This window comes from Halichondria panicea, chromosome 13 (genome assembly GCF_963675165.1).
Source record: "Halichondria panicea chromosome 13, odHalPani1.1, whole genome shotgun sequence".
NCBI lineage: Eukaryota > Metazoa > Porifera > Demospongiae > Suberitida > Halichondriidae > Halichondria > Halichondria panicea.
The window spans coordinates 5,251,022-5,268,747 of record NC_087389.1 but is presented as its reverse complement, the minus strand read 5'-3'; the positions used below and the strand labels follow the sequence as shown (position 1 = coordinate 5,268,747).

The 17,726-nt window shown below is 40.1% G+C and overlaps 5 protein-coding genes across 5 annotated transcripts; 2 read left to right on the top strand and 3 right to left on the bottom strand.

Annotated features, from left to right (window-relative positions):
• Window positions 1-192: 192 nt before the first annotated feature.
• Window positions 193-1,842, bottom strand: LOC135346902 (E3 ubiquitin-protein ligase TRIM45-like). Its single transcript, XM_064544682.1, has 2 exons — window positions 1,666-1,842; window positions 193-1,509 (listed from the first exon to the last, which is right to left on the bottom strand). Exons 1-2 carry the CDS (start codon window positions 1,840-1,842, stop codon window positions 193-195), a joined length of 1,494 nt encoding a protein of 497 aa, XP_064400752.1.
• A 962-nt stretch (window positions 1,843-2,804) lies between these two features.
• LOC135346895 (uncharacterized) lies at window positions 2,805-4,737 on the bottom strand. The gene has a single exon (XM_064544676.1). The coding sequence runs from the start codon at window positions 4,735-4,737 to the stop codon at window positions 2,944-2,946; it is 1,794 nt and encodes a 597-aa protein (XP_064400746.1). The 3' UTR covers window positions 2,805-2,943.
• Window positions 4,738-6,677: 1,940 nt separating this feature from the next.
• LOC135346911 (E3 ubiquitin-protein ligase TRIM33-like) lies at window positions 6,678-11,657 on the top strand. Its single transcript, XM_064544695.1, has 2 exons — window positions 6,678-9,835; window positions 9,922-11,657. Exons 1-2 carry the CDS (start codon window positions 9,656-9,658, stop codon window positions 10,681-10,683), a joined length of 942 nt encoding a protein of 313 aa, XP_064400765.1. The 5' UTR covers window positions 6,678-9,655; the 3' UTR covers window positions 10,684-11,657.
• Window positions 11,658-12,143: 486 nt separating this feature from the next.
• Window positions 12,144-13,933, bottom strand: LOC135346904 (uncharacterized). Its single transcript, XM_064544684.1, has 2 exons — window positions 13,683-13,933; window positions 12,144-13,509 (listed from the first exon to the last, which is right to left on the bottom strand). Exons 1-2 carry the CDS (start codon window positions 13,845-13,847, stop codon window positions 12,247-12,249), a joined length of 1,428 nt encoding a protein of 475 aa, XP_064400754.1. The 5' UTR covers window positions 13,848-13,933; the 3' UTR covers window positions 12,144-12,246.
• A 949-nt stretch (window positions 13,934-14,882) lies between these two features.
• LOC135346903 (E3 ubiquitin-protein ligase TRIM45-like) lies at window positions 14,883-17,430 on the top strand. The gene is made up of 2 exons (XM_064544683.1): window positions 14,883-15,625; window positions 16,084-17,430. The coding sequence occupies exons 1-2, from the start codon at window positions 15,419-15,421 to the stop codon at window positions 17,308-17,310; spliced, it is 1,434 nt and encodes a 477-aa protein (XP_064400753.1). The 5' UTR covers window positions 14,883-15,418; the 3' UTR covers window positions 17,311-17,430.
• The last annotated feature ends 296 nt before the right edge of the window (window positions 17,431-17,726 follow it).

Sequence of the window (17,726 nt, the reverse complement as noted above, 5' to 3'; positions counted from 1 at the left end):
TAGCAAATTAAGATGTGAGTATAATGTACTACACAGTACTATAATTTATGTGTGCAATGTTCATTAATAATTGTTGCATAGTTTAAATCTTGGTATATAACTACGTGCACGATATTCTAAATTACGATATTCTAAATTACATAATTGCACAATTATACTCTCTGTCAAATGCGTTTAGGAGTTCAACAAAAGCTAAATGTTGTATGCTTCAACAATAATATGTCCAGCACTATCTTCCAGATGTGTGTCTCCATATTTCCCACGTACTCGAAATGTTACTCTGCATTCCCCGATACTTTTAGGCTTGACTATCACTGTCCAACTATTGGGTTGAGTATTCTCTTGGACATCTATTTGCAATTGTTCAGCACCGTAAAAAGATACTGGGTGGCGTCTAGTATTACCAAAACCCACATTTGATTCGGTTGAAATGGTTAGTTTTGTGTTTTTTAGAGCATTTTTTCCGTTCATGTTCACTCTTGCTGTAACTTGAATGCGAGCGTCTTCACCTAAAGGACATAGGATATGATTTTCTTGCTTATCGGTGGTGACTTGTATGGTTGGCCTAGCAGCTGCTGATTGTAATTTCCCAACAACAAGTTTAGCACCGACTGGTGACCTTCCCATTTTGGAAACTTTCCCCAAAGGCTGTGCAAATACAGGCATTTGTTCATTACTTTCTTTAAATTCGAGGGTTGTCATTTCAATTTTCTCTACGGATCGACTGTCAAATTTCAGCTGACTCAGTTCTTTTAGTCTGGAGGTAACTTGTGCACAGAGGGCCAGTAGTTCCGTGTCTTCCTTGCAGGCTAGAGCTCTTCTGGCAAAGCTCAGAGCACCCTCCATACTCGTAATGGCTGTCTCATGGTATTCTTTTTGTGCCCATAGCTCTTTAAGGACTTTCGTACAAGCATCATCAATCTCCTTGTGTAGTTCTTTACGCCTTGCTTCAAGTTGTTGAATGAGAAAATTAACCTTCTTATCGACTTCAACTTTGAGTGGAGTTGAAACTTCTGTTTTTTCATTTTCAAGGGCAGAAACGTATTTTAAATTGTCTTTGAATTCTGTCAATTTTAAATCTGTTTCTTTTACCAGATTGTTGATACTTTGTTCCACTTTTTGTCGTGCTTTACCATTGATGCTTCCAATGTCATGGCCGTTGTGTAGCCCCACAAAGCACAGGAGGCAGGCCAAGCTCTTACAACTCTTGCAATAAAGCTCTAGTGGTTTTTTGGGGTGAATACTGCACAAATAGCTCTTCTTTGACTGGGGCCCGATATCAAGAGCGTTTCCAGGAGTGATATTGACTGTCTTGTGATCTCGAAGAGCTTTTACTCTTTTGTGAGCTTTCAAGCACTCTTCACACAGGCAGTCTGAGCAGGTGTGGCAATACGCCACTGGTTTGTTGCTATCATCACATTGCTCACAAACTGGTGTGATTGTAGTAGCTTGTTTCTGATTAGCAAGGGTGTAATCATCGGGGAAACCACGGGGACCATTGGTAGGAACCTGTATATAATTATAATAATTATAAGCCGAATTTATAGTAAGTGTGTACTATGATATAATCTTTGTCAGTACATGCATATAGGTTGCACATTTTAAACAGCTAGGTTGCATGCATGTATATATATGTATACATAATTATAGCGTGTAGTTTGTCACCTGCTGTTTAGCCTTGCACTGAGGACAGGTTAGGCTTTTCTTGTTCTTGGTTCTCTCATGAGCTCCCTCCAGACAATGGAGACAAAAGCTGTGACAACACGGCAACACTTTGGGATTCTTGAAATTGTCCAAGCAAATGGAACATTTCAGCTCTTCTTTCACTGCACTCTCCGCCATTGCTCGTTCTTTAGATCTCTGGATCTGCTGAAATCATCTGATGCTGACGGTATGTGTTGCCTATTAAATAGTCTGCCTAAAATAATGGTGGTGTCCCTGTCTTTGTTGTGGAGTACTTGCTAGGAATTGCACAATAGTTCGAATCTTATCTGTGGTGTATACTCTTATCAATAATTAGTGGCTTGCTGTTCTGTGAAATTTTATGGCATCAAGTTTTCTTTGCTCATTCCCTGAACTATACAATCTTAGAAATGTTATGAATATTTAAAGTGGCCATTATACTAAATGAGTCTTAAGAAAAGGTAACACTGTTGCCTTCGACCCATAGCCCCATGCACCATACCACATCAACACCACCACTGCATGACCTTTTCATATAGACTTGGTTGCTTATACATGTAGTTAACAGGATTGTAAATGTAAACGTGTATATACTAAGTGGTATAATGTTCAAACTTGGGTAATTGTACGTACATGCAGTGCATGCACGTTATTATTTTAACATGGCAGTGTGCAGTTACATTCTGACTAGCAGGTGCACAATGCTCTTATCTGTGGTGTGTGCTAACTATAACACTAATTGTATTTGTGGCTTCTGTTTGTGTAATTATGATATGATACTGTAACATGGCTTGAGTATACAACATGAGGATTGTACTCAGTTGTACATGTATATAGTGTGACTTCTTTGGGCGTTAAGTGTGTACCTGAGGCTACATAAAATTACATTAACCGTTGTGCTACATCGTAACATGTACATATTGTGTAATTATGTCCTGTCCTGTACGCTGTCTGCCAGCTAAAGCTATAATTAATACTGCCTGATATTAGTTACACTATACCTGGAATACCTGTGGTAATTATGAATATCTAACCCTCTTGTGTTGCAGGGCCTCCCCCCGTTCTTTATAATTATGCATGTTGCGTATATACATCGATTTTTTTGACATACAATTTGAAAGTTGTTTTAGAATTATGAGCTCAAAATCAAATTTTAAAGTGTTCAACTTTTACATGTGCGCAAGGTAATTATTACTATAGACTATAGTTGAAAGAGTATTAACTATGTGTACTTTATTGTTTCTAATTGTATAGATCGAGTCACATTTTTAGCTGCACCTCGTATGAGTTATCCTGCCCCCACTTGTATTCTCCTTCTGTCCCATCTCTCCACTGAACTCTCACCGAATCGTCCTCGCTCACACTCAAAACCTCACCAACACAGTGCCGCTGATCTATATCATTCCAATCAGGACCTCGTTCCACTTCGTTACCCGGCTGAATCGATTCTCTGTTTTCGATCATGATCCTTTCATTTTGAATTACGTTTCCTGTGATTTCCGTATCTATGGTGACAGTTATCAGGTGACAACCCGCCACTACTGGGGAGAAAGCAACAAGCCACTGTTTTCCATGTTGCTTGACAGTTGGTAGTGTAGGAATATCAATTCTATTGTAGCCATGAGCGATTTTGACAGTTGGTTTGCAACCGTCTTTCATTTTTGATTCGAATTCGTTTAAAGAGAAGTGAACCCTTTCGTGGATAGATTGGGCTCCAGAGGATATCTTGACCAAAGAAAACTTCCTGCTCGGGCCAAACTCTGGACTAGGATGTTTTAAGCGTCCAATTTGTGAAACTTCCTGTGAAGCATCTTCGTATACAGTCTGTGATTGCCTTGCTACTTGTGGGCTGTCTCCATTGTCAGAGTGTACCTCGATAAATTCATGGAAACTATGGACCACTTCTATTTCGTTTCGACCTCCAGGCACGGTGTCACTCACAATTTCATTCGGCTTGCTGCTTAAATTTTCACCAACTTGCTCAAGATCCTTTAAAATTCTTTTTGAATGTACAGTCAATACTTCCAAATTGTGCTTTATTGTGTCATATCCGTAAGGCTTTCTGATTCTTTGCATTTCATCATGAACTAGCTGTAAATCTTCCCATTTCTCGCTTATTTGTTGCTTGATTTTGCACATTTGTTCTTGAAGTTGTCGAATACTTTTCTGTTCGTTTCTTATGCTCCTGTGTGCTGTTTGTTTGTGTATTGCTGTGTGTCTCTCAGTCACCGCTACTTCTGCAAAAAAGTATTGATAAATCCATGCTGCAAACATTATCAATGCTGAAAAAATAATGGTTGTCCATGGCTGTGATATGTATCCACAAATGCTCAGAACCGATGCCAAGAAAAGTATTACTGCAAAAAGGCGACATGTCCCTACAGCAAGCGTCATTTTGAATGAGGCATTTGTGAACTTCTGTTGTGCTTCCCTCACCTCCTGGCTGTTGCTAGTGACACTGGCTTTGGTTCTTTCAATACTGTCTGAGGCTCTTCTTTCGAATTCGTTACAGGATCCCTCAAATTTAAGAAATTGATCCCGGCATGTTCCAAATCTTGCACGCAAATCGTTGATGAACTCTTGAAGCTTAGATTGCTTTCGTTTCTCTAGTTCAGCATATATTTCGGTTTTATCTTTGGCTCCATACTCAGCTAATGGTTTTAGGATGTTCAAAAACGTTTTTGCTTCAGTAACTCGAGATTGAAATTCTTGAAGATGTAAGTCAGTTTGGTCAAATTGTTCTCCAGTTTCTGCCCTTCGTTTCATTTCATCAAGTTGCCTTTCATTTTCTTGGATAGTTTTGTTGATATCGGGTAGAATTTTTGCAATAGCCTCAATAGCGGCATTAAGTTTTGAAGGCAGAGTGTTGAGTATACCTGTAGGGCTAGGGTTACTTGCCGGTGAAGGATTGTTGTTTGTTGCAGTCGGATTAGCAGGAGTTGAAGTCGTAGGGTTGCCATTTGTTGGATTACTGGCAGGATCCAAATTGGGAAGGTTGCTGTTCGAAGCTGAACTGCTACTTGTTGAAATTTCATTTGTTAATGGTGTAGCCATTGTCGATACTTTGAATGCCTGAAAGGACCTAGCAAACACCTTATACACACAAGCAGCTTCTTTACACTTATATTTTCTTTAAAAGTTTTCTGTTATGAATTCACTTACTTTAATCACATGCTTTCAGTATTGCCTTAAATGTATTATGTGGTAATGCATGTGTAGCGGCATGGCACCAGTGGTCATACAATGTGAGTGCAGTTATATGTATGCATGCATGGTCACTGTTTCTGTATGTATGCGTGTGATCTGGGGAACTATCTTGATCAAGGTGATTCCATTACTTCTGAGGCTTGAATCCTATCACACGATATTTTCCTATGGTTGCTAGCGTACATATAGGTGTAAGTAATCATTAATTATCATCAAACTTGGGTAAATAATTGCTCTTGTACAATTGCAATGCACACATTTTACTAATTAAAATTATACTGTATAGCAGTGCAATTACTAGGGGATTGTTTATGCTTCTTTTTTGCTGTCCACGTGTTTCAGCTGCACTTCGAACAAGCCGTCGAGCCCCCACTTACACTCCTCCTCCTTGTCCACCCACTTTACCTGCACCTTCCCCTCATCCACTTTAAGAACCGTTCCTACTTCTTGCCTCTTGTCTTGCTCACACCAGTCTGGCCCTCTCTCCACCGTGTCTCCTGGCTGAATCGATTTTTTCCCCTTGACTTTTATTGATTGTTCCATCCTATTGCTGATTTTCTTGCCTGCAACGTCTGTTTCTACACTCACAACGATTGAGTGGTGCCCTGCAACAACTGGGTGGAAAGAAATCAACCATTTGTCTTCTTTCATCTCGATAATGTACGTGTTATCTGGTATCTCGACCTCGCTGTGTCCGTGAGTTATCTTCACACATGGCTTGCACACTCCTTTCTTTTTCGATTCGTGATCTCCAATTTTTAGGAACACTTGCAGTTCAATACTTACTTTATCTCTGAGGAGCATAGTTTGTGGGAAAAGTTTATAGTCAAGTATCAGTTCTGGTTCTGTCGTAACTAGCTCTACTTTACCTTGATCTTCAGAACATGGTGGTGTGTATTTTCTAGATTCCATTTCTAATGCTTCACTGTCTTTCAGATCTAGTTCTAGCTTTGTGACATTTTGCAAAGAGTTAATAATAACTTGCCCATCTTGTATAACTTTCTGGTTGTTGTCAGATTCAACTATCTCTTCCGAGTCATCTAGAGCTTTCTTGTATTTTTTAATGGCGTCTTCAAGTGTCGTTTTCTGGCCCCAAATCTTTTTCAGGTCACTGTAGCATGCTTCTTCGGCTTCTTGTAATGTTTCAGCTCGCTGTTCCTGAAGTTGTGTAATCATCAAATCAAAATGCTCTTTTATTTTAGATTCTAAGTGCTCTTTTTCGTTCCTTTCGATTTTTGCTCCTTCAATGCTGTTGACATATTCAAGATGAGCTTGAGCTTTAGCAAATGTAGGCTTGGTCTCTCTAAGGAGCGTGCCTATCTTTTCCTGTACGTTTTTCCTCGTTTCTTCATTGATATCTCCATAGACATGATCTTGATGCTTTTCTGCGAAGCATTTGAAACAGATCAACTTGTGGCAATTCTTGCAATAGCATTCTTCATCGTACTTCTTGTGTATAGAGCACTTTTTCAGTGGAGTAGGAGGTTCTGTTTAATTGCTGGCTTTGCCCAACACCTTCAGCTGGCACCTGCATGTGCATGTACACTTTGTAACGCTTGTTTTACAATTATAATGTGTACAATAATATGTGGAGTATACCGCTAGTTTGTACCTACTGGTATAACAAAATGGTTATATCAGCTCACCTTGTGTTTTTGCTGACAAGTCACTTCATTATTTATATTATTCTCTGATATCTTTTCGCCAAGCTTACAGCCATTCGTGCATGGAGTAGGAATGAGCTCCTTAGAGTCATCAGTGCACACTAAACAAGGGGTTGGTTTCTCTGCCATTTTGTTTTGTGGTTTAATAAGAATTCTTTTGGCTAGGTGGGATAACTTATGAATATCAGCAAATGTGTGTCATTGACTCTAAATTCTATTTGCATTGAGTTTGGCCTGGTCCAGCAAGCATATACATAGTTAGAAGGAGCTTTTTAATTAAGGAATATTCAGTGGTTATGAAATTTTGAAATTCAGACGAATTTATTGAGGGCCAAAAACTCACTATTCATGTACACAGCAAAAACACATATGTTATATGGGATGCATCATCGTATTTTAGTGTTAATTTATGTCATTTCTACATTAAATTTCAAATGATGCATTTTATTTGAGATGTTTTATGTTATTATAACACATCTGTTTTTACTGTGTAATTGTGGCTTGCTGTTGTGTGAAATTTCTTATTTCCATGTGGGCCTGACTCTGTGAACTCAATTACTGATATTGGAATCTGGGATACGTGTGTATATATATGGGGAACCTATCACACATGCATGTCCATCATGCATGTCATGCACGCGTACGTCACCCACACAAAACATGTATACTACTGAAAAATGGCCGGTATAGAGTTGCCAGCTAGTATCTGAGGAGTTGAGTTGTAGTGTGTGTCTGAGTGGTTTCAGAGAGCCCAAAGTGTTGTCGTGTTGTCACAGCTTCTGTTAAGTATTGTAAATTTCATGTGTGTGCTTTTTTTCTGCACGGCACTGTGTATATGTATACATGTCCATTCTGGGTTACATGATTGTCTGAACACGTTACTGAGCAGCAATTAAGGAGGACACACACACCCTGGCCACTTGTCAGCAGTGCGAGGATAACAACAATGCAGTGGCTTATTGCAGCACTTGCTCCCATATCTGTGATAAGTGTCTAGCAGCTCACAAAGAATTCAAAACGTTTCGATTGCACGAAATTGTCATTGGTGACAAGGAATCTGAAATTGAAAGTACTGCTCAGTCGAAGAAGACATACTATTGTACTGTTCACCCTGAGGATAATCTTTACTGCAAGACATCCGAAACTTGTACTGATCCTATTGAAATGCCGATCACCTTTAGATCACTAATTATAATTATAACTGTTTAAAGTGATGACAGCTTTCGCCTATACACCTAAACATTTCTGGCCTAGAGAGAACCATAATCTGAGGCTCAGTGGATCAGTATAGTAGGAACGTAATTGTACTACTAGAGAAAATGTGTACATTGTACAAGATCAATTATTACCCCAAGTTTATATGTATATAATAATATTATTTAGACACTAGTTGATAAGATCTACATGCATGGGAAGTACATGGGAAGTACATGGGAAAAGTGCCTCAGAGCAGGTATACTATATGGGACTTAGTATACCTGCAAATTTACTTAGTATACCTAGTATTCCGTTGTCAAGTAATTGTATTGTAGTCAAGCGGTTTGCGCATGCGCACTAGTATCTAAATGAGTTAGACACTTTTGTCAGTGTCCATGTGATTTAGAAGCCCTCAGCCACTTTAGTACCCTCGCTACGCTCGGGATACTAAATCAGTGCCTTTGGGCTTCTAAATCCCATAGACACCTCCAAAACAGTGTCTAACTGTTATGTAATTATTGACTTACATACAGAAACAGTGACCATGCATGCATACATATCTGATTATCACTGCACCCACGACCACTGGTGCCCATGGTTACCTGGTATCTCGACCTCTCTGTGTCCGTGGGTTATCTTCACACATGGCTTGCATACTCTTATGTATATAAACAATGCCAACGACGACACCTATATACCACAAGCTTTCACAGACAATGCTGCCATGAATGTTACAAAAAGTCAAAATGAATGGACATTTGATTTTTCTCCTCCAAGTGAAACCACCAGCATCACTTTAAACTTGACAGCAAGTGGGCGGGATGAACAAAAAAACTTTCCAAACACTGCAAAACTTTATTTGCGCAAGTATAGGTTCAATGTTAAATTTGGTCGGAATTGTGTTACGTCATTTGTGCTATATACTTGTGTAAGGCTTCATCTTAAACACCACATGTACATGTATGCAGATTTTCCTTGTAAAGGTAAGTCCACAATGGCAGTACCAGTTAAAATGTTTACACACCTGTGCTCGTTTCTTAATGTCACATCTATACTTGTTGCTAACGGCCTGCAGTTCGTATGCAGCACGGGCCTCAATGCAAATAGAATAGGTTCCTTTGTGTAGTGGAGTGAACTGTATACTCCATAGATCATCACCGTCTTGGTATACTTGAGCATTAGCCTTTTCCGGTTGTTCCTTTCTCTGTACACACATGCAGTAACAGATATCTAGCTGCAGCTATACACATGCATGCATGTAACCGTAAGCTCTCTGTAGTACGTAGCTCTCTCTCATATTACAATCTTAGTGTGGCTTTTACCATTATTTGTATCAATTATGTTGACTTTTTTGTTCCTTAGGGAGGTTATGGTGTAATGCTTTTATTGTGAAGACGCAGTATGACTATAATTATACTTATGTGGTATACATGTAGGTGGTTGCATGTACTATATCCGACTTATTTATATCATGTTGTCAAGATTAATTTTATAAGCGTGTAACAAAAGTCATACAGTCTCTTCTGTGTTATATTTATTTTTATTACACAGTCGCGTAGCCTCGAGGATGATTTGGTAAGGGGTCGTCGTGATATAAAACACACGCATAATTATATAGCATGCATGAGAATCCCTCGTGTTTTATGCAAGATATACGGTCAACTCGCCTTTGGGGCTCTGCCCTCGAGTCGTGCTTGTGCCTGTATATTTCATAAAACACTTGGTCTCATGCTATTTGTAAGTTATTATAGCTTTTCTGCTGAAATCATAATTATTATGATGTTGACCTATTGAATGCTTTGTATTTATGAATATCATTGACAATTGTTCATCGGTATGTTTGTGGCCCGTATGTACTCTATCACTAATTAACAAGATTTTTGCTCTGTGAAGTTATATAGACAATGGCTCTGAGTAAAGCTTTAGCAGTAGCCGAGAATTGTAGTGTGTGTCTGAGTGGTTTCAGAGAGCCCAAAGTGTTACCGTGTTGTCACAGCTTCTGTCTCCATTGTCTTGAGGAAGCTCACGAGAAGACCAAAGACAAGAAAAGCCTAACCTGTCCTCAGTGCAGGACACAGCATCAGGTAGGTGACGTTAGACTGTCATGCATACATACACATTTCGTTTACCGTCGTACATGTATACCTGATTTTGCTTTACACATGTATAGATGCCCCCTAATGGAGTGAAGGGCTTTCTAAATGACTACACATTAATACCAAGCAAGGAGGACACACACACCCCGGCCACTTGTCAGCAGTGCGAAGATAACAACAATGTAGTGGCTTATTGTAACACTTGCTCCCATATCTGCAATGAGTGTCTAGCAGCTCACAAACGATGCAAGACTTTTCGATCGCACGAAATTGTCAGTGGTGACGAGGAAAGCCAAAGTAAGCTCCAGCCGAAGAAGACCTACTACTGTACTGTCCACCCAGAAGAAGGTCTCAAGGTTTACTGCAAGTCATGTCAAGTGTTAGCTTGTATTTACTGTTTTATGAGCGCACATAACGGTCATGATATCAGGAACATTGATAATGAATCAAGAATGGAAGCAGAGAAGACCATCAATGAGTTAGCTGACATCACTAATTCCAAGTTAAGAGAATTCGAAAATAACTGGAAGTATATCTCATCTGTTGAAAAGGACAAGGCAGAAAGTTCTGCTCCAATCAAAGATGAAATTAGTAAGAAAGTTAGTATACTCATTGCAAAAATAAAACAAAAACAAAAAAAAATGCTCCAGGAGATTGACGATGCTTGTACAAAGGACCTTAAAGAATTGTGGGCACAGAAAGAATACCACGAGACAGCCATTACGAGCATGGAGGGTGCTCTGAGCTTTGCCAGAAGAGCTCTAGCCTGCAAGGAAGACACGGAACTACTGGCCCTCTCAGGGGCGGATCCAGGAAAAACAAAAGGGGGGGGCTAGCTAGAAAGGGGCAAGATTTGACCTTTGAACTTTCATATTAATGAGTAGAATACTTTGACCTCTGCACTTACTTTTAATACTATGGTGATACTGTACTGATCAGATGTACGTAAGTACGTACAGCTAGCTAGCTAGCTAGGTACGTCCAGCTAGCTACCCTAGATCCTTTATACTCCTAGTAGCTGTTGTCTAGCATCTCTCAAGTGATTTTAAGTGAGTCTACAGATGCATAATTGGTGGCAAAATTGTTGTAGAGTCAGACTACAACACATGGTAGTTTTTTCAAAAGGGGGGGGCTTCAGCCCCTCAAAATCACCCCTGGATCCGCCCCTGCCTCTGTGCACAAGTCACCTCCAGACTGAAAGAGCTGAGTCAGCTAAAATGGGATAGACAAGAGACTGAAAAAATCGAAATAACTGCAGTGAAATGGACGCCTGCAACATCTGACAACATTAGTGTCGGGAAAGTTGGCACTCATATTGCTATCCTAAATATTCAAATTGAACCTATTAAAATACCGAGCACCTTCAAACCAGGAGTGATGGTAGTATTCAGAGTAATGGTAGCTTTTACCAGTTCTCCTGAAAATGTTCAACCTAGAGAACACCATAACCTGAAGCTCAGTGGATCAGCGTCGTGTTCAGGCTCTAGACATGCTCCAGGATATTACTCGTACCAAAAATCGGTCGCAGAGAAAGTTGCTGTGCAAATTGTAAAGAGTCAAAATGAATGGACAATTTACTTTAATCCTCCAAGTACTACCAGCATCACTTTAAACCTGACAGCAAGTGGGCAGTATGGACAACAATCAGTATCAACTCGTCGGAGTTTTTGTTTATCTGTGTGTATGGCTTGACTTTTGTACTGCATAATTATTGTATGTAAGTTATCATTATTTTGTTTTGTCGAATGAATCCACAATGGTAATTATTTGTACAAATTAACGTGTGTTCTGAGTTTATTATGCAAGCATGTCACATCAATACTTGTTGCTAACGGCCTGCAGTCCGTATGCAGCACGGGCCTCAATGCAAATAGAATAGGTTCCCTTGTGTAGTGGAGTGAACTGTATAGTCCATAGATCATCACCGTCTTGATATACTTGAGCATTAGCCTTGTCCAATTGTTCCTTTCTCTGTACAGTAGCTGCAGCAGCTATCACATCACTTTGCTGCAGTCGGATTAGCAGGATTATCAGGAGTTGTAGTCGTAGGGTTGCCATTTGTTGGATTACTGGCAGGATCCAAATTGTGGAGATTTTATCTATGTGGTAATATAATGCATGTGTAGCATCACCATGGGCACCAGTGGTCATATAATGTGGGTGCATTGGTATGCATGGTCACTGTTTCTGTATGTATGCGTGTGATCTGGGGAAACATCTTGATCAATTCCATCTTATGAGGCTTGTAACCTAACATAATATGGTTGCTAGGCAATACATACTGTAATTATCATCATCAAACTTGGGGTAATAATTGATCTTGTACAATGTACACATTTTTCTAATTTGATTCTAGCAGTGCAATTACGTTCCTACTATATATAGAGTGTGATTGTTTGTTATGCTTCTTTTTTGCTGTCCACGTGTTTCAGCTGCACTTCAAACGAGCCGCCGAGCCCCCACTTAAACCACTCCTCCTCCTTGTCCACCCACTTTACCTGTACCTTTCCCTCGTCCACTTTAAGAACCGTTCCTACTTCTTGCCTCTCGTCTTGTTGGCACCAGTCTGGCCCTCTCTCCACCATGTCTCCTCGCTGAATCGATTTTTTCCCCTTGACTTTGATCGCGTGGTCCATCCTATTGCTGATTTTCTTGCCTGCAAAGTCTGTTTCTACACTCACAACGATTGAGTGGTGCCCTGCAACAACTGGGTGGAAAGAAATCAACCATTTGTCTTCTTTCCTCTCGATAGTGTGATCTGGTATCTCGACCTGGTTATGACCGTGGGTTATCTTCACGCATGGTTTGCACACTCCTTTCTTTTTCGATTTGTACTCTCCAATTTTCAGGGACACTTGCAATTCAATACGTACTTCTTCTTTGAGGTATACCGTTTGTGGGATAAGTTTAGGTTCAAGTATCAGTTCTGGTTCTGTCGTAACTAGCTCTATTTTACCCTGATCTTCAGAACTTGGTGGTGTATATTTTCTAGATTCCAATTCTAATGCTTCAGTGTCCTTCAGATCTAGTCCTAGCTTTGTGACATTTTGCAAGGCGTTTATAATATCTTGCCCATCTTGTATAACTTTCTGGTCGTTGTCAGATTCAACTATTTCTTCCGAGTCATCTAGAGCTTTCTTGTAGTTTTTAATGGCGTCTTCAAACTTTGTTTGTCTACTCCAAATCTTTTTCTGGTCTCCGTTGCATTCCTCTTCGGCTTCTTTTAATGTTTCATCTCGTTGTCGTTGAAGTTGTGCAATCCTCGGATCAAAGTGCTCCTTTATTTGAGATTCTAAGTGTTCTTTTTCTTTCCTTTCCCCTTTCGCTATCTCAATGCTGTTAATATATTCAAAATGCTCTTGAGCTTTTGCAAACGTAGCCTTGGTATCACTAATGAGCGTTTCTATCTTTTTCTGGACTTCTCTTCTCGTGTTCTGATCGATAAACCCATTTTCATGACCGTTGTGCCCTTCTGCGAAGCATCTGAAACAGATTAACTTGTCACAAGTCTTGCAATAGCATTCTTTATCGTATTTATCGTGTACAGAGCACTTTCTCAATGTGGGAAGGCTTTCGGTAGGTATATTCTGTGGAGCAGGAGTTTCTGATTGCTGGCTTTGCTCAGTGGCATCCCTCCAGTCCTCAATACCTCCGATTGGCACCTGCATGTATACATGTACTTTCTAACGTTTATGTTTTATGTACATGTATAGAGTCTATATCACAATTAATGTGTACAATGTCGTGTATGCTTGTACCAGTACAATAATAATTATGTGGAGTATACCGCCAGTTTGTACCTACTGGTAGATATAACAAACCGGTTATATCTCACCTTGTGTTTTTGTTGACACTGTGGACAAGTTACTTCATTATTTATGTTATTCTCAGATATCTTTTCCAAGCATTTCTTACAGCAACCATACCTACAGCATGGAATAGGTATGAGGCCCTTAGAGTCATCAGTGCACACTGGACAAGTGGTTGGTTTCTCTGCCATTTTGTTTTGAGCTGGTAAATATACATGTACAGGGGAGTTCCTAGAATTGATGTTTTGGCCATGAATATCACTAGACTCTATATAGATCTAGCCTCGAGACCAGCCGTTCGTTATCTGAAAGAACGCCTGGTCAAATTCCAATGTAGAACTTATCTAATTGGTCCAGGAATTTCTTGGACCGATAATTGCCCGCAACAACCATAATTATGCTTGCCTGTGAATATCATTATGATGCCTCCAGTAACGTGCAGCTGGCTATAGTATTGTGTGGTTGCGGTTACCGCAGTCATGTTCACAATTACTCAAGCCTAACCACTCGCTGACTCAGCTAAACGAGTTCTACATTGGAACTTGACCAGGCGTTCTTTCAGATAACAAACGGCTGGTCTCAAGGCTACTATAGATCATAGCAGATGTGTTGAGTTTGACCCCTGTGGTCAATTTTATGCCTTAATTTATGCTTTATGTGGTTGGCAAGTATGCCATGCAAGACTTCTACATGGAAAAATGCTAACTTTTAGCTGGTTGAAACTTAATTATCAAGATAAGCGCTTTTTACAAGGAGCTTTAAGCAAACCTGGTAGAATAGAGTTATCTATTCAGTAAAGTAGGACAAGGTTAACTTATGACCACCAAACTGCATAGACTTTAATACCTCATAAATTGTGGCTTGCTGTTCCGTGAAATTTCTTGTTTCCATGGGGCTGTAAACTGATAGTGGGTCTGTGATGTGTGTAGTGTGGCCTGGGAACCTATCACACATGTCATACACCTAACCCACACAAAACTGCATGTGTGCTACTGAAAATGGCCAGTGGTTTCAGAGAGCCCAAAGTGTTGCCGTGTTGTCACAGCTTCTGTCTCCATTGTCTGGAGGGAGCTCACGAGAAGACTACTCACCTGTCCTCAGTGCAGGACACAGCATCAGGTAAGGAGGGGACTGTACATATATCATATAGCCTGCTTGCATGGGTTATAAATATACCGATAAGGTGGATATTTTTGTATTTTTAGAGCTAAAAACGAAATTATTCCATTGCAATAGCTTCAACATCACTATCCTGAGCTGCATGTACAAATTTTAATATTATTTGAGTAGTTTTCACGAAAATTACCGGCTATACGGTATAGTTTGTGAATGATTGCGCTTAGTCTGCATAATTATTTGTTTTTTCCCCCACACTGCACACTGCACATTGTACATTTACATTCTTAGTTATACATGATTGTCAGAGTATCTTAAAATAGTCCATTCCCCACCGTTCCATTCCACCGATTCAAGACCCCGCTGCAGTCCGTCCGTATATCCTATTCTAAGTTAATTCCCTTGACTGTGCAGACTATAGTGGAGTGGACCCAGATACTGTATAGATCATGCCGTGTGTGTGTGTGTGTGTGTGTGCGTGCGTGCGTGCGTGTGTGTGTGCGTGCGTGTGTGTGTGTGTGTGTGCATGTGTGTGTATGTATGTCTATAGTATAATTATGTGCATGTATTTGTGGCTTGTTTCCAAACCAATTAGAGGGATGTGGCGAATCACACAAGGTCCATCATATCACATGCATGTCATATCATGCACCCCACAAAACATGTGCTACTAAAAATGGCCAGCATAGAGTTGCCAGTAGCTGAGGAGTTGAGTTGTAGTGTGTGTCTGAGTGGTTTCAGAGAGCCCAAAGTGTTGCCGTGTTGCCACAGCTTCTGTCTCCATTGTCTGGAGGGAGCTCACGAGAAGACTAAAGACCACCTCACTTGTCCTCAGTGCAGGGCACAGCATCAAGTAAGGAGGGTACTTTGCATAATTATCGTAACTATAGGGTTTAGAATGCGTTATCATTTCTACGACAAAACGGATAAATGTAATGACCTTATTATAACATTATTATGAGGATATGATCGTGAATCTATAAAGCAACGATTAGATCGATTAGAAAAGAGTGTTTTTTGTCGCCTTCAAAATAAGTTTTAACTTTAAATAGCCAATTGTTTCATACTGTCTCATTAGCAGTAAGCAGTCCATGAAAGTGTCTATATAGTTCACTCAAACATTTGTGTCCACACACACACACACACACACACACACACACACACACACACACACACCAATGATCACCCTACCTGCGCACACACAGGGCAATTGTGCATGTGTATGCCTTTTCCCCTGCACTTCCCTGTGTACATTTACATTATTGGTTCGTTTGCTGATTAGATACCTCAACTGTTCCCATGTACATTTAGGTGCCCCCTAATGGAGTGAAGGGGTTTCTGAATGACTACACATTAATACCAAGCAAGGAGGACACACACACCCCGGCCACTTGTCAGCAGTGCGAGGATAACAACAATGCAGTGGCTTATTGCAACACCTGCTCCCACATCTGCAATGATTGTCTAGCAGCTCACAAACGATACAAGACGTTTAGTTCGCACAAAATTGTAAGTCATGAACGTGGTAACGGGGAAAACGAAATTAAGTTCCAACCAAAGAAGACCTACTATTGTGCTATCCACCCAGAGGAGAATCTCAAGGTTTACTGCAAGTCATGTCAAATGTTGGATTGTGTGCACTGTTTTGTGAAGAAACACTGTTATGGTCATGATATTGGGACTATTGACAACGAAACAAGGATGGAAGCGAAAAATACCATTTGTAAGCTAGCTGACTTCACGGATTCCAAGTTGAAAGAATTTGAAGCTAATTTAAAATACATCTCATTGGTTGAAAAGGACAAGGCGAAAAGGTGTGCTCCATTAAAAAGTGAAATCAATAAGGAGATTAATGAACTCTTTGCCAAACTTGAAGAAACACGAAAACAGCTGCTTAAAGATGTTGACGATGCTTGTACGAAAGACCTCAAAGAATTGTGGGCACAGAAAGAATATCACGAGACAGCCATTACGAGCATGGAGGGTGCTCTGAGCTTTGCCAGAAGAGCTTTAGCCTGCAAGGAAGACACGGAACTACTGGCCCTCTGTGCACAAGTCACCTCCAGACTGCAAGAGCTGAGTCAGCTAAAATGGGACATTCAAGAGACTGAGAAAATTGAAATAACTGCAGTGACATATACCCTTGAAGTATCTGACAATGTTAGTGTCGGGGAAGTTGATGCTCGTATAGATGAACCAACTATTGAAATTGAACCTATTGATATGCCGAGCACCTTTAAACCGTCAGAGACGGTAACAATTAAAGTGATGGCAGCCTTCGCCAATATTCTAAATATCATGCCTAGAGATCACCATGATCTGGAGCTCAGTGGAACAGTATCATATAATTTTCTCTATGGCGGTAAAACCCCGTTCAAAGAGGTTGCCGTAGAAGCTGCTAAGAATCAAAATGAATGGACAGTTAGTTTCAAACCTCCAGGTGGAACTACCAGCGTAACTTTAGACCTGGAAGCAAGTGGGCAGTATGGACAACAATTAGTAGAAGGCTCTGAGACTTTTTGTTTACGTAAACCTTGACCTTTATATTACGTATAATTGTACATCACGTATACGGCATTGTAACCATTAGTCAAATGAATCCACAGTGATATGCAATGGCAGTATTATGAATTATATACGTTAATTATGTCAACCAATTATTATGTCAATCATAATTTTAAAACTTATAGCTATCATAATATAGCGTTAGCGCGTATATTTCTAGGGTGCAGTCCGTAATGCAGCACGGGCTTCAATGCAAAATAGAGCAGGTTCCTTTGACGTGTATATAGTGCATGCATGGAGAGTCCATAGATCATCACCATCTGAGCATGATACTTTTCCGATTGCATGGAATAGGTAACCGTGTGTACACCCAATAGCACTTTTATCATTATGCATTCTCCTCACAATTCCTTTGACTGTATAGCCCCCCACACCATGGCCATGCATAT